At 41.8% G+C, this 27,541-nt stretch overlaps 1 protein-coding gene across 3 annotated transcripts in view; it reads right to left on the minus strand.

Annotated features, from left to right (window-relative positions):
• DOCK11 (dedicator of cytokinesis 11) overlaps positions 1 to 27,541 on the minus strand; it is a 199,678-nt gene that overhangs the window by 165,097 nt on the left and 7,040 nt on the right. For all 3 annotated transcript variants that reach the window (XM_069943237.1, XM_069943236.1, XM_069943239.1), the window contains exons 2-7: positions 10,916 to 11,032; positions 10,735 to 10,824; positions 10,226 to 10,308; positions 8,173 to 8,242; positions 6,547 to 6,642; positions 3,800 to 3,934 (exon numbers count right to left, since the gene is read on the minus strand). In XM_069943237.1, the coding sequence (XP_069799338.1) occupies positions 3,800 to 3,934; positions 6,547 to 6,642; positions 8,173 to 8,242; positions 10,226 to 10,308; positions 10,735 to 10,824; positions 10,916 to 11,032 (591 nt within the window). The remainder of the gene's footprint in view (positions 1 to 3,799; positions 3,935 to 6,546; positions 6,643 to 8,172; positions 8,243 to 10,225; positions 10,309 to 10,734; positions 10,825 to 10,915; positions 11,033 to 27,541) is intronic.

Genomic DNA, 27,541 nt, shown 5'->3' on the forward strand with positions numbered 1-27,541 from the left:
GTTCTGTAGTGTTGTGCCTGCCAGGGAGCACAACACATTCAGGCTAGCATATGGTCGAGATATAAGGTTTATTGCCGTTCCTACACTCATAATGATGGTGCACTAAGGAATCTCTTTTTTTCTATTTTCGTTCCCTTGCATTTTTCTACATTATGTAAGCACAGACAAATCTGGTGTAATAAAGAGCCTGAGGAAGTGGCTTCCCCACAAAACGGCCGTGTGTTCCCAGCATGTTTCTCTACACACTGTGCTTTCATTGGATTGTAATTACAAATGTTTTTGATGATGAGTGCTGCACGCTTTATTTTTCCTCTGTAGTGAGTGACAATACAACTAGATGATACAAAAATATACAAGTCCTATGGAAAATCTAGATTTGTTCCTGAATAATAAAATCATCTGGCATTCCTCCAATTTGCTTATCATTCCCATCATACAGAAGACCAGAAGGATCACTGAGGCCTATTTTTAGGCAGCATTTCCTTTAAAGGGTAACTACCGATCAGAGCGTTATATATAAAACAACCAGAAATAGGCTGCCGCACTATCCAAGCTATTTTAAATACCATATATCTCCACATTTTCGTTCTTGATTCCACAAAAATACCCAAAAGGGTATTTGCATCTCAACAAACATAGTTAACCCTGTAGGGCTCATCAAGTTAAAATGATACGCCTCTATCAGTAAATTTAAACCGTTTCAGAGCTCATGGTATCATAATTATACATGATGCCAGGTGGTTCGTGAATTCGGTCTGTAGCACACCTTCTGTGCATGGACCGCATTCACAGAGCATGTGAATGCCCCCTAACTGGCAAATCAAGTGACGAGCGACAAATCGTTGATTGTGATCTTTCAACATGTTCTCAAATCGTCGTTGGTCGTTCGGTAAAAATTTGCAAATCGCTTTGTGTAAACAGTCTTTCACAGATTCACCCTAAGTGTGTGATGGGCTTAAGCGATCTTAAAAACTATCGTAATATCGATCTTTCTAACGATTTATTCGTCTAAATGCTGATCTTAATAAAAACCAAATCGTTGCATTAAAATCGTTAAACGATCGATTGGGCAAATTATTGCTTCGTGTAAACGGACCATTACTTGCATCAATTTCATGACTTTCAACTAGAGATGAGCGCAACTGGAGCATGCTCAAATTCAATGATTTTGTGTTTGGCTGAAGAAATTGAATGCAGCCCTAGGGAGTATTGGAAAACATGGGTACAGCCTATGGCATATTCCAATGTCATACAGCAAGACGACCAATGAGGAAACATTAACCCCTTAACGACATAGGACGTATATTTACACCCTGTGGTCGCCTCGGGGACTTCATAAGGGGCCGCTCTGAATCGCCGCGGTCCTGGGTGCGCTCGCTAATCAAGCAATCAGATGTAGCTGTCAAAGTTGACAGCTGCATCTGATTGCTTGCTGTCCCTCATAACTGGTGGTCTAGTGGGGTGGATCGCCCCCCCCCTCGGGACATTGTCCCAGAGAAGCGATCCACACATCCTCTGCCGGCCGGGGTCAGTGCTGTAATGGCGCTGATCCCGGCTCGGCACTCGGTCGAGTGCCTATCGCATTGATCTATGCTGTATAACTCTACAGCATAGATTTCATTGAGAGATCAGTGTGCATACACTAGAAGTCCCCCAGGGGGGCTTCTAGTATATGAAATAAATAAATAAATAAATAAAGTGTCATTATTGATAAAAAAAAAACCTCACCTAATAAAAGTCCAAATCACCCCCCTTTCTCCATGTTATAAATAAAAATAAATAAATAAACATTTTTTAAATAAATAAATAAACATGTGAGTAATCGCCCAAATTATTAATTTAATACACCTACAGGTCCCAGAAAGGGTCCAAATTATGAGTAAATCCTTGGGGGTGAAACCCAAAGAAACTAGCTGAACGACACCTATAATGTCCACCCCCCCACAGTAACCAGGCGCACCTGGTATGGGCTTACTTTGTACCTGTGGGTGAATGGGCTTTGGTGAGGTGTTTTACTGCAGAGCATGATTATATCAATTTTTGCTTGTGTCTCCTTTATGATAATTTATACTGTGATCTATTATGAATTTGTTATATTTTTGAGCACTTGCACTTTACTTGTCTCTTGCAGTATTACTAATTGTCTATGAATTTATTCATTTCTTTATTTATCATTCACCTCCCATTGATATCACTTGGCATTGTGCTTCAGTGCTATGCATGTGTATATAAACAAATTAATTAATTTATATTTTTACATTCTCATGCTACTTATTCAGCACTAGGCGTGTGTAGTATTATATCAAATTTCCAACACTCATTTGGTACTGAGTTTCCCCCTTTTTTTGTTTTTGTTTTTAATGAGTGTCATAAAGTCAATAAATAAAGAATAATAATTATCATATGTGATTTTGATTGATTTTTTGCGGTTACTGTGGGGGGTGGACATTATAGGTGTTGTTCAAATTATTAATTTATTTCATTCCTGATCTCACACGGTAAACGGCGTAAGCGCCCAAAAAATCCCAAAGTGGAAAATTGCGCATTTTTGGTTGCATCAAATCTAGAATAATTGTGATAAAAAGCGATCAAAAAGTCGTATATGCGCAATCAAGGTACCGATAGAAAGAACACATCATGGAGCAAAAAATGACACCTGACACAGCCCCATAGACCAAAGGATAAAAGCGCTATAAGCCTGGGAATGGAGCGATTTTAAGGAACATATTTATGTTAACAATGGTTTAAATTTTTTACAAGTCATCAGATAAAAGAAAAGTTATATGTGTTACATATCGTTGTAATCGATACGACTTGAGGAACATATATAACCTGTCAGTTTTACCCCAGATCGAATGGCGTAAAAACAAATACCCCCCAAATAAACAAAATGTGGGGTTTTTTTTCAATTTCACCACACATTTATTTTTTTTTCTGGTTTTGCAGTGTTTTTTATGAAACAATTCAGCCTGTCTTTGCAAAGTACAATTAGTGGCGCAAAAAATAAGGGCTCATGTGGGTCTTTAAGGGGTTAAAGTTGATTTAGAGTTGCAATACTGTAAAAGAATACCATTACTCATGATGCTGGAAACCCACAAAAATTCACAAAATCTTCTTTTTACATTTTCTTTTACATTTTACAGTTTTTTTTTGTGCATTTTGAAACAAGCAATACAACCGCCGTGTAAGAAACCTAAAATTGTTTCCTAAAATGATTAAAAACTTTGACTGTCTCCCACAATGGCTGAACTGACTAATAAATTGAACACTGCAATTAGATTGGAGAAAGGGATATATAAAAAGAGGAAAGCAATGAAAAAGTATGACGCTAAATGGGGTCCATGGGTGGACACCCAAGGTCTACCGTCTCATTTCTTAAAACGTAATCCCATGGAGACTTTTCTGTTGTTAGCCGACCAGAACAGGGCGGCCTTGAGAAGTAGGCCTTAAATTATTGGAATTATCAGTATGTGTTGGAATGAATGAGGTTATGAATGTGTTGTGTGAGTCGGAGCTCTTACCTGTCGGGGGAAGTTTTTATGTTTGAACACTGTTTTTATGTCCTAGTTGTGTATTATTGATGTACATTTTCTCTCTTTGAGAGATCTACCACTGTAGGACATCCTGTTCTAGAGGTTGGGGGTGGCTGGGTTCTGGGTGAGTATTGGTGGGGGAGGGAGGGGTTATTTTGCTGTAAAATTGAAAAAATATGTTCAATATCTGATTTTGAAGAAAAAAAAAAACTTTGACTGTCGTTCAGTTTAACATTTAAGTGGAAAAAAATTCTGCCACACTGCACCTGAATGACATCAATGCAGGAATCCAGGAAGATGCAACCCTTTGAGTCCTTCGGAGATTTGTCATCTTTGTAGGAGTTTAGAATATAGGAGCCATCCGGCAGCTGAGTCAAGTAGAAATATCTCTTTCTGAACACCTAATAATGCAAGGAAATAAGGACAGATCTAATTAAAAATAATTCTTACCGTATTCTGAACACAAACATTACATGTGACCTAATGGGAAACGTATTAATAGGTCAGTTTAGGAAAACAACAACTACTTAGGGTAATTGCCATAAGATTGATTTCTATTGCATTAACTGTAAATGTTTGCCCGGAAGAATGCATCTCGTAACTGATACCGCATCACTTTTTAATGTGCATTTATTTTAGGGAGGGCCATGTACTGAGTAACAGCAGATGTATGAGAGGACTGAGAGAGTTCACCTTTAAGTGGTTTTCTCACTGAAGTAAGATATGGCTGATGCTAGGATGATTCTGCCTGGATCTCCATCAACCTTAGGCTATGTTCACACTACGTAAAAGTACGGCCGTTGTTGCCATTGGCAACAATGGCTGTACTTTATGCAATGTGGAACATTGCCTACATTTCTATGGGATCCCAGCCGGAGCGTATACACATCGTATACACTCTGGCCAGGATCCCATGTGGCGCCGCAAATAACTGACATGTCAGTTTTCTGCGGCCGCAATTTAATGAAACCCTGTAAGTTCCCACAATAAAACGAACGGCTCCGGCTTGATTGTGTGCTGTGGGAGGTTCTGATGCGCCCGCATCAGAACACTGCGGCCGCAAAAAGATCACCCGGCCATTACTTACATAGTGTGAACATAGCCCTAGAATGAACTAATAATGCAGTCGCTTTGCTGATTTTGCCAGCACAAAAGAAGAAATGCAAAAGAGCATCCCCGGCCATTTAGACGCCGATGACCTATCCTCAACAGAAACACCCTTTAGGGTATACTGTATGCACACTACAGAATACACGAGGAGACTTCGGGGGAGATTTATCAAACATGGTGTAAAGTGAAACTGGCTCAGTTGCCCCTAGCAACCAATCAGATTCCACCTTTTATTCCTCACAGACTCTTTGGAAAATGAGAAGTGTAATCTGATTGGTTGCTAGGGGCAACTGAGACAGTTTCACTTTACACCATGTTTGATAAATCTCCCCCTTCAAGCATATTCCACCACCCATCCCATAGACTCAATTCTTTGGGCAGATGGCGGAATTTGCCGGTGAACATCACTGAGTCCATGGAATGGGTGGAACTTCAAGTAAAGTCTCCGTGCTTATTTTGTAGGGTGCATGTACCCTAAAAGGACTTTATAGTCAAAAACATTTTTTTTTAAAGGTGTCCTGATTCCATCTGTGTTTTTACTTCCTTGCCATTTCTGTATCACTGACTCACGCAATCTCTAGATACAGCCTGGAGAAGCACGCTGCTTGTCGCCAAGTCATTGCAGGAGACAGGCTCCATAGACCCATATTGGAATCTTCTACAGTGAGACAGATGGTGCAATGAACCGGAGAGTGAAGCACTGTACGCTGCTCTCCGTCTCTGTTACCACCTCACTGGTACAGATGACCTACCTTGAAGAACACTTTAAACCTGCACCATACATTGACCATGGCATGTGAGTACAGTCCAGGACGTGGTGGATGACCTGAATACAGGCTGCACCCCTAGGATAACCCCTGCCTATATTCTCTAGACAGTGACTTAGGACTGCCTGCTATAAGCCACATTGAAAAGATGCTGCATGCAGCTGCTCAGGCTCTGGAAAACTGTGCACAACAGTCTAAGGAGAAACATGTAGGAACCTGCAGTTTCTTTCAGCAAAAACAAAGGGTACGCATAGAACAAGACACTTTGCAACCTGTGCAAATCATAGCAATACCCCAACAGAGGGTAGCTGATCGTCTTCCAGATATTGTGGGTGGAGGTATGGTTTCACACGGCCATAACACAGGCCCAGAAGTGCCCCAGTACTTAGACCTCTACATATGAAAGGGATAAATTTATAGGGCACTCACCATAATTGAATGTCTGGGCAGCTACAAGTGATGATTTATATTAAATAATAAGATATGACGTTTTTATGCATCTAGTGCCTTGCAGATCAGTTCCAGAAATCTGAGTCACAAATCATTCAGGATATGTGTAAAGCTTTTTCTTCTTAAGACATAAGTAGAGCATTGAATGGTCAGTGTTAATAGAGGAATTGGATATACTCCAAACACTGATGGGAGTTCTCTGCATTGCAGATGTCTCCTATGGTTTCTTTTCATGTATCTCAGCAACACATCTGATTTATACAATTATTTCTCCGAAGAGAAACCTATGAGCACCTGGTAATTTGGGAAATTTCTCGCCTTTTCTAACCTTGGTAACAAAACCACGACATGTACACGTTATCACACAATAACCCCTAAGAAGGTAAAAAAAAAGAAATTCTTTCAAATCAACTGGTGCGAGAAAGTGCCAGAGATTTGTAATTTACTTCTATTAAAAAATCTCAAGTCTTCCAGTACTTATCAGCTGCTGTATATCCCGCAGGAAGTGGTGTATTCTATGGGGATTTGCTCCTGCTCTGGACAGTTCCTGACATGGACAGAGGTGGCAGCAGAGAGCACTATATATATATACTGAACTACCCCTTTAAGAATAAGCAGAATTTATATGAATAAAATACAAGTTCTACTTACTATTTTTGGTTTTTGTTATTCTTCTGACTACTTACCTTCATAGTGACTGGGATGGTGGTGCCTATATTGGCTTTATGCAGCCAGCCTTGTTTAATAACTCCTCCTCTATTGGAGCAGATTGATGAAGAGTCCTGCAGACAAATAACAAAACATTACATTTGTATATATGAGAGTCAGGATTATACTGTACATCTATAAGAGACTGTATAACAAAAACATTATATTACCCACCACTACATACACCACTACATACACCACTACATATTACCCACCACTACATATTACCCACCACTACAAAATGTGTAGAACATGTATTACTTTTTCAATAAAACATAACTTATTTTTTAACATGTTTCAATAATGTGTACATGGCATTTACACATTACATTATTCATGCCTTATGCTGATTAAAGGGGTACTCCAGAAATAATATCAACTGGTACGAGAAAGTTATACAGATTTGCAATTTACTTCTATTTAAAAATCTCCAGTTTTCCAGTACTTATCAGCTGCTGTCTGTCCTGCAGAAAGTGGTGGACTCTTTCCAGTCTGACACAGTGCTCATTGCTGCCACCTCTGTCCATGTCAGGAACTGTCTAGAGCAGCAGCAAATCCCCACAGAAAACCTCTCCTGCTCTGAACAGTTCCTGTATTGGACAGAGGTTGCGGCAGAGAGCACTAAGTCAAACTGGTAAAAAAAGACACAACCTTCCGCAGGACATACAGCAACTTATAAGTACCGGAGGATTTGAGAATTTTAAATACAAGTAATTTACAAATCTGTGTAACTTTCTAGTACTTAGTTGACTTGAAAAAAAAAGTTTCACTGAAGTACCCCTTTAAGGTTTAAAAACTGCAATTACAAACCACATATGTGAATCTAACCTTATATAGTTTATATACTATAACTTTCATAGTGATTACTATAATGGTGAATGTACACATTGCAGTTACCCTGCCCTTTACACAGTACAGTACAATCTGTACTTAAAGGGAATTTGTCAGCTCTATATCTTGCTCAGAGCGATAGATGTATGAAGATAACTGGAGATAAAACAAATGATACCTGTCTCTTACCTGACGTCTGTTTTCAAGGTTATAAAATCATGCTTTACTTCTAAGGTCAATAGACATAGGCATCATGCACCCCACCCATCCCTGCTTTGTTTACAGCACTGAGCTCTATACATTAGTCACATAGGGCAGGGAGGGATGGTGGAGGGAAGAAGCATGCATTCTGCAGCTCAGTCCGCCTCTATGGCTCTTGAGCTTAGAGTAATACATGATTTTAAGACTCTGGAAACAGCTATCAGCTAAGAGACAGATATCATCCCCCTATTAGCTATCTGCCCATGTCTGCAGCTCTAAGCATAATATACAGCTGACAGATTCCCTTGAATCTATACCTTTTACACATTACCCATTATTTCCCGTCTACATATTTCATCACATCTCGGTATACAGTAGATTACATTAAATTATCACAGGTATTCAGCATAAGAGGCAGAATAAGCATTAAGCTGTCAGTGCAGATGACGGACACACATTTTCTGGTAATCCTCTCATCGCCGACTCTCGTTCTTTTATCACTATAATTAAATGGGAAGGAATACATCTGTTACAAAATCCTCCGAAAATGCTGAATTCACTCCATCCATTACCTCATCTTTCTCAAAGTCCTCATCTATCTCAAACACATGGCTGGGCGTCTTCTCCGGCTGAAAGGATTTGCTAAAAATAAGAAATAAGGGAATTTCAACTTATGAACATCTCAAATAGTACAGTAAGCAGAACGCTCCAGCTACAATCCATGGCGATAGGTCATAGTTTCCAACAGAACATAAGAAACGGAATAATAAGGATCACCTTTATTGAATATTCACACTACTGTAAAGGACAGGGGTAGGGAACCTTGGCTCTCCAGCTGTTGCAAAACTACAACTAGCCTTGGGCTGTCCAGGCATGGTGGGAGTTGTAGTTTTGCAACAGCTGGAGAGCCAAGGTTCCCTACCCCTGGTGTAGGATATGGTGTTATCCACTGTAGGGTTCAGCTGGGGACCAAAATGGTTGCAAACATAGCCAGAAATTTTCAAATGGCCATTTCCGACTGACACTACCTCTGCTATTCCATAGCTGTCACTTCAAGAATTGTGTATATATAGTACAGTATCACATAGTAATATACATGTTTCCCTGGGATCAGACCTCCTTCGACCATGGCCTGCACTGATTATTGCTGGAGGTAGGGCATAAAAAGTTGCGATATAGGAGAACAGGGTTCTCACCAATCCCTTCCCACCAGTCCATTACAAGAAGTCCAGTCTAACCATTTCTGTAACTTTCTTTTATAGCACAATTACCATAGTCAACAGGAACTCTTCTTGTCGAACATACTAGACCATGTTGTCACTGACCGTTCAGAAGTAGAACTGAACATAGAACCTCAAAAATCTTATCATAGAAGCATATCCACACTCCAAGGGTAATATCTAATCATTATAAGGCTATGTTCCCACTCTGTAAGACACCGGCTGTTCTGTGACTGAAGTAACGGCCGGATGATCTTTACTGCCGCTAAATTCGGATTCGAGCCTGCATCTGAATTCCCCGCTGCACACAATAGAGCGTGCAGCCAGAGGCACTTACAGGTTTTCTGTGGCCTCTATTCACTGAATAGCAGCCACAGAAAACTGACATGTTTGTTTCTTGCGGCTCTGCTAGGGATCCTGGCTGGAGTGTATACCATGTGTATACACTCCAGTTGGGATTCCTAAGAAGTTACAACGGCCGTGATTACTATGGAACTTATGTAGTGGGAACATGGCCTAAGAGGCTAAAAGACAGAAGCCACAAGCATGTATGACATTGTGAGATCTCCATGGTAAAACATGGTGGAGGCAACTAGCAAGATGGTCATATACTGTATATTGGGGCCCTATTACACGGAGGGGGGGGGGATTATCATGCGGAAAATTGTTATATCACTCAAATGTAAACAATAATCGTTCCATGTAATTGAAAAACCATTTGTGTGTCGTCGATTATTGATTTAGATCTGACCCTATAATCATCGTTAATCGTTTGCTAATCTTTCAGTGTAATTCCACATTGTTCGCTCTTTTGCTGGGATCAGATGGAGTAAACGAATATAGTAACGATCGTAACGTACGACTATTGTTCTGTGTAATTTGGTGAATGATCTCAAGTTAACAATAAACGATCTTGTTTGCGATAGTTAATCGTTAAAAATTGGTTTAAAAAAAGATTCAGAATCAGGACATTGATTCAATATACAGTATATGGCTACATGCATGTGTGCACCCAGATTTAGACATGCTATTCAAAATACAAAAAACATCAAAAAATTCCCGCCCGACATGTTTCTCCCAAGCATCCCACCAAAATAAATAAATAAATAAATAACTTCTGTGGTTCATCAGGAAAAGAAAATGGGAGATTTCTGGTATTGTACTTATATAAGCCACTAGGTATTGAGATGACTCTATTACATGGGACAATGATTTGGCCAATAATTGGTCCATGCAGTAGGATCTTCCCCTAACCCCCTAACCCCCCAGCCCCCATCCAAAAAAACAAAACACTCTTTAACAAGGAGGAAGGGGGTAGGGGACATTGCTGGTGACTGGAAAAAAAGATCAACATTGTCATTTCAATTCTTTTTTTTTTTTTTTTAACAAACTACGCTGGACTTACCAAGGCAAGGCTCGAAAATCCCCAGAGTATTCCTCATACTTGTAGTTCACCACTTTCCAGTCCAAGCTGTAATACTTTATACACTAGAAAATAATAGATGTATAGAACGATACTGATACATGAATCAGGGCAGTTTCTAGGTCATTTTGGCAACAGGGCGAATCTTTATACTGAAGTCAGTTCAACCCGTTGCTGGCAGTGGGTTCGACCATCAGTATAAGGTTTATGGAGGCCTCCTGGGTCTCTACCAACTTAGATTGTTGGTGGAGACAGGGTGGGGCATTAGGGATTTTTAAACTGTCTGACCCCTTTGTTCTCGAAGGGATAAGTCGGTGTCAGAGCTGTCTGGCAGCACCTTTTCCCTCCCAGCCGTTCCGAACGTTCATGTGATGGGGGAGATAACTATGAGACAATTGTTCGGCTGACATGTATTGAAGGTGTATAGGCACCTTGAGATTATAGCCCTTATTTAGTAAGTGTCTGGCTGCTGTAAGTGTCAGAGTACTCACCTCCTTCACAAACAGACTCTTGGCTTTGCTTTCAGCATCCTCTGGAACGGTAGACCGTACGGTTCTGTGCTGACGACCAACCATGGAAATCTTGAAAAAGAACAATACCATAAGTAGAAATAAGTATATGTATATAACAAAGAGAGAGAGAGCAAAACATGTACGACTGCAGCATGCTCACAAAAACATCCTCCATGGGGAACATCAGCATATCTCGATGTGGATCACTGAAGATCTGAGCTTTTCTTTGGGAAATAACCGTCTCATAGTCTAAAGGTTCCACCACTCTCGCCTTCTCCTATTAAAAAGAAAATAGTGGGAATTTACCAAGACGCCACAGTACACATACACTATAGATCATAGAAATGCAAGGGAAGGTAGAGCGAGCTGTCCTCTCTGACATAATGCAGTAACTTTGCAGACAAGGGTTTCTTGCTGATCAAATGGCATCTCTGCTAGGACAAGCAAGGCTTACATTCAAAGAAAAAGGGAAGCTTTAAAAGGTTATCCCAAGATTAAAAGTAGTCACTTATCCATAAGACAGTGTCTACCTATCCTAGTATAGTACCTACTATCCAGAGAATGGTCAATACTAGTGGTAACTAGAAGATTACTGGGGGTCAGACCACTGGGACCCCCTACTCATTACAAGACTCCAGGTCTCTTGTTCCACTCACTGGAAATTCTAAAGACAATCAAGCAACTTACTCATCTATCGTCGGAAGTTTCACAGAAAGTGAATGGAGTGGAGATCAAGCATGCATGTTGTTGCTCCATTTATAGGAAGAACAAGGGGATCTCTGTTCTTCCAGCAATTGGACCCCACCAATGTATAGGAATGGAGGGAAGATAAAGGTGGAATGTATAGGAGTGGAGGGAAGATAAAGGTGAATGTATTGGAATGGAGGGAAGGTAAAGGTGGAATGTATAGAAGTGGAGGGAAGATAAAGGTGAATGTATTGGAATGGAGGGAAGGTAAAGGTGGAATGTATAGGAATGGAGGGAAGGTAAAGGTGGAATGTATAGGAGTGGAGGGAAGGTAAAGGTGGAATGTATAGGAGTGGAGGGAAGATAAAGGTGGAATGTATTGGAATGGAGGGAAGATAAAGGTGGAATTTATTGGAATGGAGGGAAGGTAAACGGGAAATGTATAGGAATGGAGGGAAGGTAAAGGTGAAAGTATAGGAATGGAGGGAAGGTAAAGGTGGAATGTATAGGAGTGGGGGGAAGGTAAAGGTTAATGTATAGGAGTGGAGGGAAGGTAAAGGTGGAATTTATTGGAATGGAGGGAAGATAAAGGTGAATGTATTGGAATGGAGGGAAGATAAAGGTGGAATGTATCGGAATGGAAGGAAGATAAAGGTGGAATGTATAGGAGTGGAGGGAAGGTAAAGGTGGGATTTATTGGAATGGAGGGAAGGTAAACGGGAAATGTATAGGAATGGAGGGAAGGTAAAGGTGAAAGTATAGGAATGGAGAATGTATAGGAGTGGGGGGAAGGTAAAGGTTAATGTATAGGAGTGGAGGGAAGGTAAAGGTGGAATTTATTGGAATGGAGGGAAGGTAAACGGGGAATGTATAGGAATGGAGGGAAGGTAAAGGTGAAAGTATAGGAATGGAGGGAAGGTAAAGGTGAATGTATAGGAATGGAGGGAAGGTAAAGGTGGAATTTATTGGAATGGAGGGAAGGTAAATGGGGAATGTATAGGAATGGAGGGAAGGTAAAGGCAGAATGATATAATCCCTCTTGTACAGAGTGTGGTAAAATCTAAGCTCACAATGAAGTGTCTTCTGAATGTGTTTTGCCAACGATTAGGGAAAAAGAAGGGAGGAAAATCTCCTCATTTTGATGCATTACAGTTAGATAATACATTCCCAAGTGCCACACAATAAATCTTGTATAATTCCAGAAATACATGTTCTTTCCTGAAAGAAAATCTATCCAAAACTCTTATTTTGTACCGTGGCCTTTCTCCAGCTTTCCTCACACTTTGCATGATCTCTATGAATCCGAGGCAGCTGTTCATAGCAAGACATTGGCAGATGAATCCGATGCGCACACACAGTATTCCTTTCTTAACAGTCCAGCACAAGGTTTATTATAATGTGAGTCAAGATTTCCAAAGGACAAAGATTAACCAATGTAATGGTCCATAATATTACAGTATTCTTAATTATATTACCCGTATAAGCAGTACTTCCACTGACCAGTCGTAACAATAAAAGCAGGGAAATAAAATATCATTAACTCTCTCATTGCAATGGTTCCACTCTCTCATTACAATGGCGTGCGTACGATAGTTACAATTACAGTACGATAAATTAGGCAAAAACTGAACAGTCACTTCTTGAAGTTGAGGTGTTGAAAGAAGGATCTGAGTGACTCTGAGTGAGCATCTCCAGAAAAGCCGAGCTTGGGAAGTGTTCCTGGTATTCAATGGTTAGTACCTACCCAATTTGGTAAAAAGACTCATTGATGTACATGGAAAAAGTAAAGCTTCTCCCTCTATGTTTATTCATAATTTCTTTTACATCATGTTGATGGACAGGCATCTATGGGTGGCACCTGGATGCACTACAGAAAGTAGAGAAGTCACTGAAGGCCGGATGATGATCTGGGCATTGTTTTGCTGGGAAACCATGAGTCCTGGCATTGATAGGGATGTTATATTGAAGAAGGGATCACCACTATGCAGCACTATGGATCGTTCAGGAGAGCATATACAGGAACTAGCACTGTGGGTGGTGTTTGTGCAGTGCCCTCAACAGGAAAAACAACTACCTTGTTCTTTAGGCTTGCTGCACTGTCCCCTCTGTGGGCCAGTCTGTCGTTCTCCTGGTCGGCATCTCCCTCCCTCTCCTAATCCTATTGATTGGCTGTGTGGCTGTGAAGTAGGGGGAGGAAGTAACCTGCAGGAGTAAGACAGACCGGCCCAAGGGGGAACGGCCCATCTGGCATTTGCCAGAATTGCCAGATGGCCAGCCCGGCCCTGATTACCATGTAGATCTGGTGTCTACCTTTAATTGGCCACTGTATGGTGGCATTATTTGTATGTGTAAAGTGTGTTTTATTCAGTAACAGTATGGTGGTAATGTATGGTCATGGTGTTGAGGTACTATTAGTAACAGTATGGCGAGGTAGTAAAATATACCTACCCCACACACATTGAGAAAATCATGCATACTCCCCTGATGTACAAAGGCATTAATATAATTCTGTCCTAGTACTCCACAACAACAGTGGACCTACAGTAACAGTAACATGACTTCCTATATTAATGTATCAGAATACAAGATATTATATTTTAATGTTTTGATTTGGTGTAACCAAACATAGAACCCTGAATAATTCATTGGAAAAGTCAATATAGAAGAAATTAGAAATACATTTTTATCCTTTTTTTAGTGAATATAATAACTTTTCTATAGAAATTTATTTATTTTTTTTAATGTGCCGTAAAGTTCCTTTTCGGTTTCCGTCTGGTAGATATGGTTAAAAAAAAAAACCAAAAAAACAAAAAACAAAGACAAGCCAGTAGCTAGTGTTCCCCTCCCTGCTTCATCTACGCCACATACTGGGAGCTGGCAGCAATGTTCCTCTCTGGGCTGTCAATGTCTTATATGTAGTTATGGGCAGTAACACACTCCGGCAGTGCTTCACTAATATAGCAAGTGACAAGCGTAAATCTCCCCAGCATTGCGGACATCTGGCGCTGTCAGGTGCTGGCAGCGGTAACAATTTGGGGCTGCTGTTAAGATGAGCTGTAAGGATTATTAATTTATTTGTCTCATAAAAAAATTGGTAATGACTACATGTCACAATTACGGCTCCAGTCATGTTTAGAACGAAATAAAAAAATTCTGTGAAAAATTTCTCCAGCCTTGCAGGGCTTCTGAGGGTGCTTTATGGCAGCTAAAATTAATGGCTTAAAGCGCACTTGTAATTAGAAAAACTTTTGAGATGTCACAGAGAGTGATAAAAAAAACACTTAGACCCCAACCTATCAGAAGAACCAGAAGGGAGACGACCGCTCTGTCATGCTTTCCCCTCTCTGCTCTTTGTCTGTGTGAGTAGGACAGCTCCACAGACTCCTAGTCATAGTCACACAGATTTGTGAGAGAACACATTGATCGTGGACTTCTCCATGGTTGTTTTCCTGATCAGTCTTAGGGGCCTATTCCACTGAGCAATAATAGCTTCGTGGAACAGGGACAGCAAACAGCCGATGATCGTGTCATCATCTGATCGTTTATTTAGGTTCCAACCTAAAATCATTGGGCACCGGCATCGCTGCGTGGAATAGCGGTCCGTGGCCAGCGACCGACGATTTTAGAAGCACCATACCTTACCTAGCATGTTGCAGGTCTTCTCCTGCGCTCCTTCTTCCTCCAGGTCCCGTGCGCAGCAGCAACTTCGGTGCGGCCTGTCTTAGCTGACAGACCGCTTAGCTGACAGACCGCTCAGCCAATCACTGGCCAGGACCACTGCGGCAAGTGATTGGCTGAGCAGTCTGTCAGCTCAGACAGGCCGAACCGAAGCTGCTGCTGCGCGCGGGACTGGGAGTAAGAAGGAGAGCAGGAGAAGACCTGCAACATGCTAGGTAAGGTATGGTACTTTAAAACAAGGGCTGCAAGCCCTCGCTAAACGATTATCGGGCTGTGGAATAGGCCGAGTAAACAAGCGCCGATCTAGCAGATCGGCGCTCGTTTACATTATTGATCAGGCCCCCATCGGCCCGTGGAATAGGACCTAACTTAGTCTTAACACCCAGACCCGACTGGTCAAAACTTTTCATATATGCCTGTAGAATAAACAGAAAAATGCCGCAGCAACCTGCAAGTGTCAGGACTTACCATATATACTCCATCCATCGTACACACAAAAAAAAAAACCTGTTAGATTTTTTTTTTAAAATGAGGTTCTTAGCAAACCATTTGATCAAATAGAGTGTACCATCTCACCATGTTAAGGAGACCTCAGAGTTCCTAACACTGGCCTCTTTCGAACTATAAGTACTTGACAAAAGGGATCCAATTAAACTCTATTCAAAATACCTACAGGAGATGGGTGGCGTCCAAAATGAGGTAGCCCCCCCCCCCCATAACATAAAAAGCCTGTGGGTGTTTTGAACAGAGTTTAGTTGGATCCTATATGCCCAGTTTTGTAGATTTATAGCCCAAGAGAGGCCAGTGTTAATAACCATCTCTTTCTGAGGTCAAGTTCACATGGTGAGATGGTACACTCCATTCGGTCAAATGATTTGCTAAGAACCTCATTTAAAAAAAAAATCTTTGGAACAGGTTTTTATTTTGTGTATGACGAAAGGGGTATATGTGGTGAGACCTGGCCATTTTATTTGCTTTTTCTAATGACAGGTAATCTTTAAGGAATTATCCCATGAATATGACATAAAAACTATCCACAGGATTGCTTATAAAGATCTAATTGATGGAGGTCTGACTGCTGTGACCCTCACTGATTAATTCTTAATCACAACTACGGGACTGTCTAAGCTGAGTGCTGTACTCTGCTATCTTTGGCAGTCCCACAGCGAGTTAATGGAGTGGCTGCATGCATGGTCATATGGTGTTTCATTCTCTTGCTACAAGAGACCCCCATTTTCGTGAATGGTAAGTTGACCCCCTCAGTCACTTAACCTCGGGATAGCCCCCTTAATTCACAGACAAATGTTATAGAGTATTAAAGTCTCCAGGAAGTAATAGAGTACAGCCTCCAACTCCTGAGACCAAGGAGTGACAGGGAAATGAATAGAATCTTATCTGTGTGAATCTTATCTATTACAGGGGGCGATCAGCGGGAGCAAGCGAGCGCCAACCTATCAGGTCAGCGCTTGCTTGCTCCTCATTCCCCGCTCTCTGCCGGCACTATTACACGCGCCAACAGTGGGTAAATGCGGGGGGGGGGGGGGGAGCTGCGGGAGGGGCATTAAAAGTTATTCCATGGAATACCCCTTTAAATAATGTGTCATTTCCCGATGATACATTTCCTTAAAAATCTCCCCACTGAAACCTGTTCCCCTTTCTTTATAAAATCATACGTTTATATTGTTGCGTCCATTTTAATTATTTTCTCTTGAATCCTCTATTTCACTTTTGTTTTTGGATTTTACAATAATATCAGCCCAATAGCTTTCTCGCCACTTGAAGGGAACAGGTCGGGTCACCAGATCATATCAAAGTTCTTACTGCCAAATGCGGGCAAAGCCATTCCTGCATCTGGTGGTCAACGGCTGCACAGTGTTGCAGAAAACCTGGGAAGCTGCACATCATTATTTTTGGGGAGATTTAGGAAGATTCCCCAATACAGCTTAGCTTGTAGATCACTACAATACGATTCGCTTAAAGGGGTTATCCAGCGCTACAAAAACATGGCCACTTTCTTTCAGAGACAACACGACTCTTGTCACCAGTTCAGGTGCGGTTTGCAATTAAGCTCCATTCACTTCAATGGAACTGAGCAGCAAAACCCCGCCCAAGCTGGAGACAAGAGTGCTGCTGTCTCTGGAAGAAAGTGGCCATGTTTTTGTAGTGCTGGATAACCCCTTTAAATACACCTTCAATAACTGACAGCCAAATGATCGTTCAGCAGTCAGATATTTCTTCCATCATCCACCTGTCCTCCCCATACACAGGAACATTCAGCATGGATGAGCACTCCTAAGGGGGATGGGGGGGGGGGGGGGGTGTCAAGAAAACCAGTTTGTACACGGTTAAAACAATATGGCTACTTTCTTTGATAAACAGTACCAAACCTGTCCATAGATTGTATGTATGGTCCTCAGCTTATCTTATTTACTTCAAAAGGGTGACCTGCAATAACATGTACAACCCTCGCACAGAGGTGGCGCTATTTCTGGGGAAAAAAAACTGCCAAGATATGTAAATTCAAAAGAGTCTGTGCTAGACTACATTACAGGCCCTGATGTCTCCATATTATACCCTACTGTAAATGAAGCAAGTTCCAGCATTCTCAAAAGAAAAACACTAAAAACATGGCACTGCTAACTAAGGAAGCGTAATAAAGTTCAAACGTTCACTTATTCCCTGCTTTCCAATGCAAGCTGTTGGCAAATAAAGCATTAGGTAGTAGTAACGGTATGAGCGAATTTCCTTAGTGATTTAACACAAACGTGACCATAAATAAGCGGGGAGTGACTAACATTTCCTGAGAAAAGCAGAAGTAGGATAGAAGTATGTGAAAGTGTCCTTCCACCTAGGGACAGATCCACACTGAGCTTCAGATTATACTGTACATGAATTACAAAGCTGGTTTTGGAAAAAGTTCAGAACGGAAAAGCAACTTGACCTATAACCTAACACACAAACGAAACAAACCTAGAACAGAAGACCTAGAACATCCATGAATGTTCTATGCGGCTGAACATTCATGTGTTTTTTTTAGGGAGGGGTAAGCCGGTGTCACATAGCTCTACAAAAGAACAAAAGGATCGGGCATGATGGATTTTCTCTCCACCAACCGTGGTGGGTTTGGTTGACTTTAGGATGGGCACCTTTAGCGCTAATTCACACATGCCAGATTTGTTGCTGAAATGTGTTAATGTTAAGATCCTCAAATATCTTCAATAACTGATTGCCAAACGATCGTTCAGCTGTCCGTTACCTCTCCGGTCTGCCCCCGTCCTCCCTATACACAGCAATGATTGGCACTGCTGTGCAATTCTGTGTTCTCTATGGAGAGGGTAGGGGTAAGTCGCAGTGAGAATGAGCTCTGGCTGCGGCTTATCTCTACCAGAGAAAAGGGTCAGGCCATGATTTTCCATCATTCCTGACCGTTATCACCATCGACATAAGCTGTCAGTAGTCATTTGGGAGAGTACTATACACCTTAGGGCCCGTTCACACTACGGAATCGTTGCCGAAATTCCATGAGGAACCTCCACACGCGAGCTTGGCGCCGAATCCTGCCTGCTATCGGTTTGAATGGGAGGGCTTGCGCGTCTCCGCTCTCCGCGACTCTCCGCTCAAGGAATTGACAGTCAGGATTCGGCGCAGGGGTCCTGCACGGAATTCGGCGCAGGGATTCCTCACAGAATTTTGTCGCCAATTCCATCATGTGAACGCATACCGATGGCTGATAAGGTGTGTGATTTTTTAAAAGATTTTTGGTCGACAAAAAAAAATAGCAGGACATACTGTAGATAGTTGTGAAACATGGAGTAACAAGCACCGCCACCCGCTTCTCCTCACTTATTCTAATGGTTTGACCTGTGAAAAGTTTTTATGTGTAACAGGGACCCTTTAAACAATAGTTCAATTTCTGATGACATTCCCTTTAGGTCTATCACTAGGCTGAGATCTACTATTATTTATACTACTAATATTAAGATTTGGACACCGCTATAAATTTAAAGATTTCAAAACAGTTTTCACCCAGGAGAAGGAAGTCTACAGGATTATCCTAATACAGCTTTTTTTTACCATGGCTATTTTAGGTAGGACTTGTCATGTGTCTTCTTTCCCAGGACATTCATCCTTTGCTCATATTGGAAATATTTCCATATAAACCGTTCACAGTTCCAAACATTCCTCCGACTTAGTAATATTTTGGGTTACATATTAATCAGTCTGGACATAGTGACTGATGTGTAATAGAAAATACTATCATCTCCAATAGAAGAAGTATTTTAAATTATCACTATGCAGAAATGGGAAGGACCTCTGTAGAGATCTTTTTGAAAGGACCTTTGTACTATAATTTGTTGCAGCATTGCCTACCATAAAGCAGTAAAAACCTAAACACTTAAAGTGTCACTGTCGTTTAATTTTTTTTTCCAGAAATCAATAGTACAGGCCATTTTAAGAAACTTTGTAATTGAAAAATGCATTTTTATCATGAAAAAGCAGTTTGAACCTTTCCCCCCCGTCTTCCTGATTCTCTTATGGAGAGGGGAGGGGTTGAGGGAGATGAGGCACAAAAACTGGACAAAAAAGAGTTAATCACTGGGCTATCTCCTCTGAAGTCAGCACTGACCTCTCTGACCTCTGAATACCTGCTTTCACACAGGTCCCGCTGTGTAATCCTTTGCTCTCTGCTCTCTGCTGCTGACTAATCTCCCTCCTCCCCCCTCCCCTCTATATAGAACAGACAGGGCCTGACTGATGTAAAAGAGTCGAGATTTCCTGATAATGAGCAGTGAATGAGAGAGTAAGGGGGGGAACCTGGGGAAAGTCTTTTTGAATGCAGATAATGACATATTTGCCTAATAAACCCAATTACAATGTTTCTCAAAATCACCTGGACTATTGATTTCTGCAAAAAACAAACAAAAAAAAAACACAACAACAGTGAAACTTTAACTTGCTGCTATGTTGCTCTTAGTCTCATAAACCCCACTAGATAGTGTTATGTAACAGAAGAAGAGAAGTAGCATGGTAACAATTGTGTTATTTGTATTGTGTCCCCATAAGAATGCCAGTCACAGAGCAACCACAAGTATCAGCCACAATGTACCCAGTGGTGCAAATCCACACTGTGAGCATAAGGGCCCTATTACATGGGGGGATTATCGTGCGAAAAATGGTTATATTCGAACTTAAGCAATAATCCTTCTGTGTGTATGCAAGCAACGGTCAAAAGACTAACAGAACGCAGTTGGTATGTGGTTGATCGCATCTTTTGAGCTGACTGTAAGGTCGCTGTTAATTGTTCGTTAATCTTCCATGTATGCACACATTCTTTGTTCGTTTGCTAGGATCAGAAGAAGTAAACGATTGTAGTAACAATCGTAACTAACGACTATCATTCTGTGCGTTATGGTTAGGTTGTTCACAAAAGCGATTGTATGTGATTCTTTATCGATAATTGAAGAAAACAAGAGAATTGGAGTGTATCGGTGGTATATGTAGCGTACCCAGGCAGGACCCATTTAAAATAAAGGGGCAGTCTACTAGCTCTTGTATCCTTTTATCTTGCAGAAGGTTTTCCAGGAAAAACTATTGACAGCCTATCCACCGGATTCATAGGCTATTGATAGTTGCTTGGCGGAACACTACACTGAGAACTGGGGTGGAAGCAGTTGGCTTGTACTCAGTGTCAGGTTAGCACAATATCACCGCAGCCTCACCTCCTATTGAAGTAAATAGGATAGACTATCAAAAGGATATCAGAGCAAGTCCTGACAGGACTCTAGGAGATATAGTAAAGGACCTATTACACTGAGGGATTACTAACTTTACCTGGCCATTTACCAACCATTCAGGCCGTTAGTCCCACTTCAATAGTGCATGTTTAAAGTAAAGAATCAGCCAACAAGCAAAATGCAGGGGCAGCAGGCCACCGCTGATTTCAATGGGCCACCCAAACGATCTAAGGATCATTTGGGTGGCCATTTCTGCTGCTTCCCGCTCATTGTTTGAGCATGTAATAGCACAGAGTAAGCAATGAACAAGGGGGAAGCGACCTCTAAGCTGAAAGCCAACAATGTACTTGTACTGAGTCCTGCCAGGATTTACTCTGATTAACTGCTTCAAATTGTATAAACATGTATATCAAAGATTCCTTTCCTCTTTTTCTGCCATCCATACCTATATTGCTATCTAGGCTACCCACTTCTGGATCAGTTTACATGCTACTCATACATGTCTACTGAGAGGGGAAAAGGACGAGGGAGATAGGAGGGAGAATGGCTGGGGCAAGTGACTCACCCCAGTGCACAGCTTAGAAGTTTGGTACTGCTTTATAATGTCCTCTATGCTTTTACTGCTTCTTATGATGTAAATAGACATAGAAGGACAGGAATACATCCTCTGTGTGTGCAGTGTACTGGAGACATCACAGAGGTTAGGCCCTGCCCAGGACAACTGAAGGTTAAGGACTGAGCCTTCAAAGGAAAAAAACTGATAAAAATGCCATTTATAACTTATACAATGGCCAGAAGCAGCGTTACTTCTCATGTACACACAGCTTATTCTGTAAAGTTACCTGACAGGGACACTTTAAGCTTTAGGTAGTAGTTAAATTTTTTGAATTTATCCAAGCTGTTTAGGTGGTTCTTTGACATTCAGAGCAATACTATGTTATTTTAGAGTTGTTCAAAATGCACTTAAAGGGAGTTTTTTTGGATTTTTATATCAGTAGCTTATCCTTAGGATAGGACATCAATATATGACTAGTGGGGGTCTGACTCCATGATCGGCCAATTAAAGTACCATCTTCAAATACAGTGGTACCTTGGTTTAAGAGTAACTTGGTTTAAGAGCGTTTTGGTTTAAGAGCTCACAGTTTTTCAAAATTGTGACTTGGTTTAAGAGCATTGCTTTGGTTTAAGAGCTCCCTGTACTAGGTGGGAAGGGGAGTGGGGGAGGGGAATGGTCTGCATAGCGGGGTCTACAACCCTGTACTCTGACCCAGGAAGTCTCCCTCACCTTCTAAATAATTGCAGATCCACTTCAGGCTGGGGCTTACATCAGGGGACAGGACTGTGGAGGTAATCTCTGCATAGCTGTAACCCCTCTCTCCCCGGACAGAGAGCGCTGCATGTATGTGCCCACATCTGTCCTGCTCATTCCTTCCTGCTCCCTGTAGTCTCTGTCAGCCCTTGTGTTTCCCATCCTCTCCATTACTGTACAGTAACTTATAATATCACATATTCTGCTGTTTCTGAATGTTTGTTTCATTAGTTTTACGTGTTAATCTGAATAATAAATCATTATTTTTGGGGTGGGGAACCAATTGTCTGCATTTCTATGATTTCTTATGGGAAAATGTGCTTTGGTTTAAGAGTGGATTTGGATTACAAGCGCCGCTCCGGAACGAATAATGCTCGTAATCCAAGGCACCACTGTACTATGATATGTATCTATAACAAGGAGGCATCATTTACATCCAAAGGTTAAAGTAATGTGCATACAAACATAGCAGGGGATTCCTAACTGTAAGAGATGTAATAGCATTAAAAACTACGCTATACTAAAACTCTTAATATTACACTAATAATTCCACATAGGATTAGTCTATTCTTTCTAAGAAAACATAGAACTACTTAAATACAGTACACATGTCAGAGCATTGAAATGAAACATGTATTTCTTAATATGAATTATCAGAATGCAGTCAGTTCTGCATGCATACACACACAATCCAATGAACATTATTATAGGGCAGACACGAATACATCTAGTGTGCCTGGAGTGAGGGATGCTTTATGGGTCATGGAATATAATTGTATTTAGAGGGCAGAAATAGTTTGCTGGTTTGTTTGAGTGATGAGCCCTGAGGCCATGTGGAATCACATGTGAGGATGTACACGCCCCATACAACCTTTTCCCAAGTCAATATTTTCTGCTTGTAACTCACTAAAGCCCTGTATATGCTGCTGTCATACACATGGCTGTGAATAAGAATATCAAACTGCACTAATGCAGGAACTAAGAAATATAGGACTACGTAGGCCATAAATAGTTAACTAGCTCAGTCTTCTACTACCGTGCAGCTACTTTACACTTTAAAGTTCGATTTTAAATTTTTGTGACCATTGATTTGTAGGTATACAATTTTTACATAGAGTAGACTACTTTGTAAACACATCCTGCTTATAGCGTGAAACACCCAGGGACTGTGGCCTAAATGGTCACTATTGTTTCAAACAACTTCTATCCATTTGATAGCCTATGTGGTTTCTAGCATATAAAGTGTTGGCGACTAGGAGTCTCACCTCTCTGCTAACTGCCGTCCACTGCTTGTTGTTAGGGAAATTACGTCTCTAGCAACACAGAGAGAAAGACAGAACAAAGGAGATGAGCGAACCGGGTTCGGGTTCGAGTCCATCCGAACCCGAACGATCGGCATTTGATAAGTGGCAGCTGCTGAACTTGGATAAAGCTCTAAGGTTGTCTGGAAAACATGGATACAGCCAATCACTATATCCATGATTTCCACATAGCCTTAGGGCTTTATCCAAGTTCAGCAGCCACCGCTAATCAAATGCCGAAAGTTCGAGTTCGGATCGACTTGAGCATGCTCCAGGTTCGCTCATCTCTAGAAATGAGAGCAGGGTTGCGCTACTTCTATATGCAGGATGGTGAAAAAAGGAGAGAGCCTAGGCTTTGCACCTGCAATCTGTGGACCTGTATGCCTTCTACTGAGGATCCATGCTTTGCCCAAAAGGTAAATCAAGAATTCTCCCTTATCTGTACAGTAGCATACTGTAAATTATTTCCCAGCACAATGCCAGCCTGCTGTATAGGCACTTTCTCTTATGTCCTCACTATGTTATGGCATAGCGGTGAGAAGTGCTGTGTTGTGACTGATGAGAAGAGTAAGGAGAGGAGTGAATGAGAGCTGTGAATACTGCTGGTAAATAGCGGAGCACTGGTCCTATCCCCTGGAATAAAGAGAATTAGAAATAGCTGAGCATCATGGAGAGGACTCTCTGGGGCTCAATAACCGCAGTGAGAGCACAAAAGTTACCTTGCCAGATTATTTCAACCAAAATGATCATTTACTAGGTAAAATTTGACCATGAATGAAAGATCAATGTGAGCTGAATGAAAGAACTTTCATAGAAGCATAGAATAGATTGTCAAGAGAAAAGGACCACCGGGTCCATCTACTCTTTAGGGATAGTCTTTCAGGAAAGAGTAGTTCCCAGAATATTCTCAGAACATTCCCAGAAAGATGATGTCATCAGTCTGAACATCCGACGATCATTTGTCAAGCTGCTGTTTAACCATCAACCTACACCTAATGTATACGGCCACCAATAGGGACTGTATATAGTTAAAGGTATTCCTTCATGAAAACTAAAGCCTCATATGATGTAACCAGCCACGTGATGTGATTCAGAAATCCCTAGTGATCAATTACCATGGCAGGGGGAAATCTTCAGCCTGCCAGACATGTGCATGGCCGACAAAGGACGTCAGGTCCTTCTTTTAGCCACAGTCACACATTTGTATGAAAAAATAATTATGTAAAATTTTTGTGCAAAATGTTTTATGTTTTATCAAAACCCATATGAAAGTAGTAGAAAAAGGAAATAACATCAAACAATGAAGTGAAACACATTGGGGCTATAGAGTATTGCAAAACGTGTTTACATGATGTGATCACATTGTCAGATCATATGATCGGCACAGCAGCCAAGCAATTCTTGGAATACATTCTCTGTAACTGGTTATTAAAGGAATATGAAATAGATTTATATTTAGACTGGAGCCACATCAGGGGTGACCTGGCTGTAGGGACATTACAATTGTGGGCAGGTAACCCTAGCAATGAAGGGGAGAGCACTAGTCAGGCAGAACTGGGGCTGAAATGCTTAGAGCATGATAGAGCTGCCGAAGTATTTTTTAATACCGCGGCCCGGTTCCTGTGCACAGTGCTGGTCTATTCCCAGGCACTGGCTCAGCCTGAAGCACTGGAGATTGGCCCGCCGGCGCCCTGTGTAACATTCTGCCCTCCCCTGCGCTGTGCGGCTCCATTGGAATCAATAGAGCCGCATCACAGAGGGGAGAGGAGATGATCACACTGGGGGCCAGTGCTTCAGGCTGAGCCAATGCCTGGGAATAGACCAGCACTGTGCACAGGAACCGGGCCGCGGTATTAAAAAATACTTCGGCAGCTCTATCATGCTCTAAGCATTTCAGCCCCAGTTCTGCCTGACTAGTGCTCTCCCCTTCATTGCTAGGGTTACCTGCCCACAATTGTAATGTCCCTACAGCCAGGTCACCCCTGATGTGGCTCCAGTCTAAATATAAATCTATTTCATATTTCTACTTCATGGACGGGACCCGGGACGCGGTTCAAAAAAAGGACAGCGGCACCATCATCCCCAGTCTATTCATGTAAAAATCTTAAAGCGATGAAAAGGTGATCAATGGGGGGGCGGAGCCTGCAGCCGAGGGGACCGGTCGCACTTCAGAGGAGCTCCGGGAAGATAACGTATTTATAGTTTCCGAGGGACCCTAGCCTTTATTATTTTCTACTCGGAACCTTGCTGATACTCCCCAGAACCTTACAAGATGGGGAAAACTTCAAAACGTGCATCAGCAGCTGCGAGGAGGAAGATTCAAGCATCTCTCCCTCAAGCTGCGACACCTCAAGATGGCGCCGGGCCCTTACAGAACCAATGGCTGGCTGCGCTTCTGGCTGACTCGGAGATGGCAGGGTGGGACCCAGCGACACCGGCACAATCCGCACTTGTTCCCGAACCTGTTACAGGTACACCCATGCCTTCCAAAGCGGCTAAACGGAGAAGCAGGAGGAATAGGCCGGATAGCGCTCATCACTATCAGTTACGATCGTCCATGGCAGGAGACGGCAGACAGGCCTCTCTCCCTATTGAGAACGTGTCTTCAGCACCAGCTCTGCAGGTACCATCGGAGGTTTCTCCGGCACCTTCGCTTTCCAGACTATGTCTCCAGGATCTTTTTTTCTGACGGACAATCTGCTCCCTTACAACAGGTACCACAATTGCCTGGAACAGAATCATCAGGGGGAATGTTGCAATCTCCATTACAACCCTGTTCCCTAATTGAACAAACTACTCTCTCTCCTATGGCTCCGGCATTTGTGAGTAACGTCTCTACAACTCCTCTGCCCTCCTCTGCTCACTCTCTAAGGGATCTCTGTCCCCTCGTGTCTCCATTATTATTACAAATACGTAGAGACTCGGACTTAGCCCTTGCCTCGATGATGGCTGATCATGCTCAGATGTCGTTACCAACTGTCAGGGACATGATGGTCTCTGTGAGGGATTCTTTGATTATTGGATTGGATCACCTATTTGCCTCTGCCACGCAACTGACACGGGGGGTGGAAGATAAACTATTCTTAATGGAGCAGAAATTGAACGAGGTGATTAATGCTCAGAACTCCTTATTGGATACCTGTGCACAATTGAGGGGCGAGTCGACTGTGCTTCGCACCAAGATAGCTACGCTGGAAGACCACAATAAAAGACATAACTTGAAATTTCGTAACATACCCGAAACTGTTGCTGACACAGAACTCCCGTCCTTCTTGAAGAATTTACTAAAACGAACATTACCAGATTGCACAGATTCTGAGTTGGCGACTGATTGGGTGAGGAGGATTCCTAGACCTCAACATTTGCCCACATCATCACCCCGAGACGTAGTGGCTAGGATGCACTTTTTACCTGTAAAATCTAAGATCCTTGCAACGATAAGGAAGGAAGGGCTATCGACAGACTTTCAAAATATATCCGTATACACAGACTTATCGTCTGAAACTCTGAGGCAACGCCGAAGATATGCAGCATTTACCCAGAAACTTCGCAACCACCATATTGGGTACAAGTGGATTTCCTCTGCTCGCCTTTTCCTTACTTTTCAAGGTGTTAAACATTTTATATCCTCCCCGGAAGAAGGGCTACGATTATTCAACTCATGGAACCTCGCTTGATCATCTTTGTGCTGGACCATTTGTGGTTACCCCTTGGCTTAGGCTGGACTTCTTACCCCCAACTACTAATGGCGTGTTATTTCCACTCTACACGCTGATATTTATGTTCTTATTTGTACGCTGCTACTGAATTACACTTAAATCTCATTATGTGGACTACTTTACTACGTTTTATTATGGAATGTATCTGCTTCACCACTCTATTATAGCTATATTCCTTTCAGCTTGGTTATTTCCTTTGTGCATTTATAAGGACCTAACCTTCTAATTATTACTTGCTCATAGCTACTGCCCTTATATAACTCCCTATCATTGCCATCCACTGACATGCATATCTTATCCTCTGTATGTAAATTTAAGTGTACTTAGGAACATCTATTGTTTGTTTTTTCTCTGTCT

Source organism: Dendropsophus ebraccatus, chromosome 10 (genome assembly GCF_027789765.1).
Source record: "Dendropsophus ebraccatus isolate aDenEbr1 chromosome 10, aDenEbr1.pat, whole genome shotgun sequence".
NCBI lineage: Eukaryota > Metazoa > Chordata > Amphibia > Anura > Hylidae > Dendropsophus > Dendropsophus ebraccatus.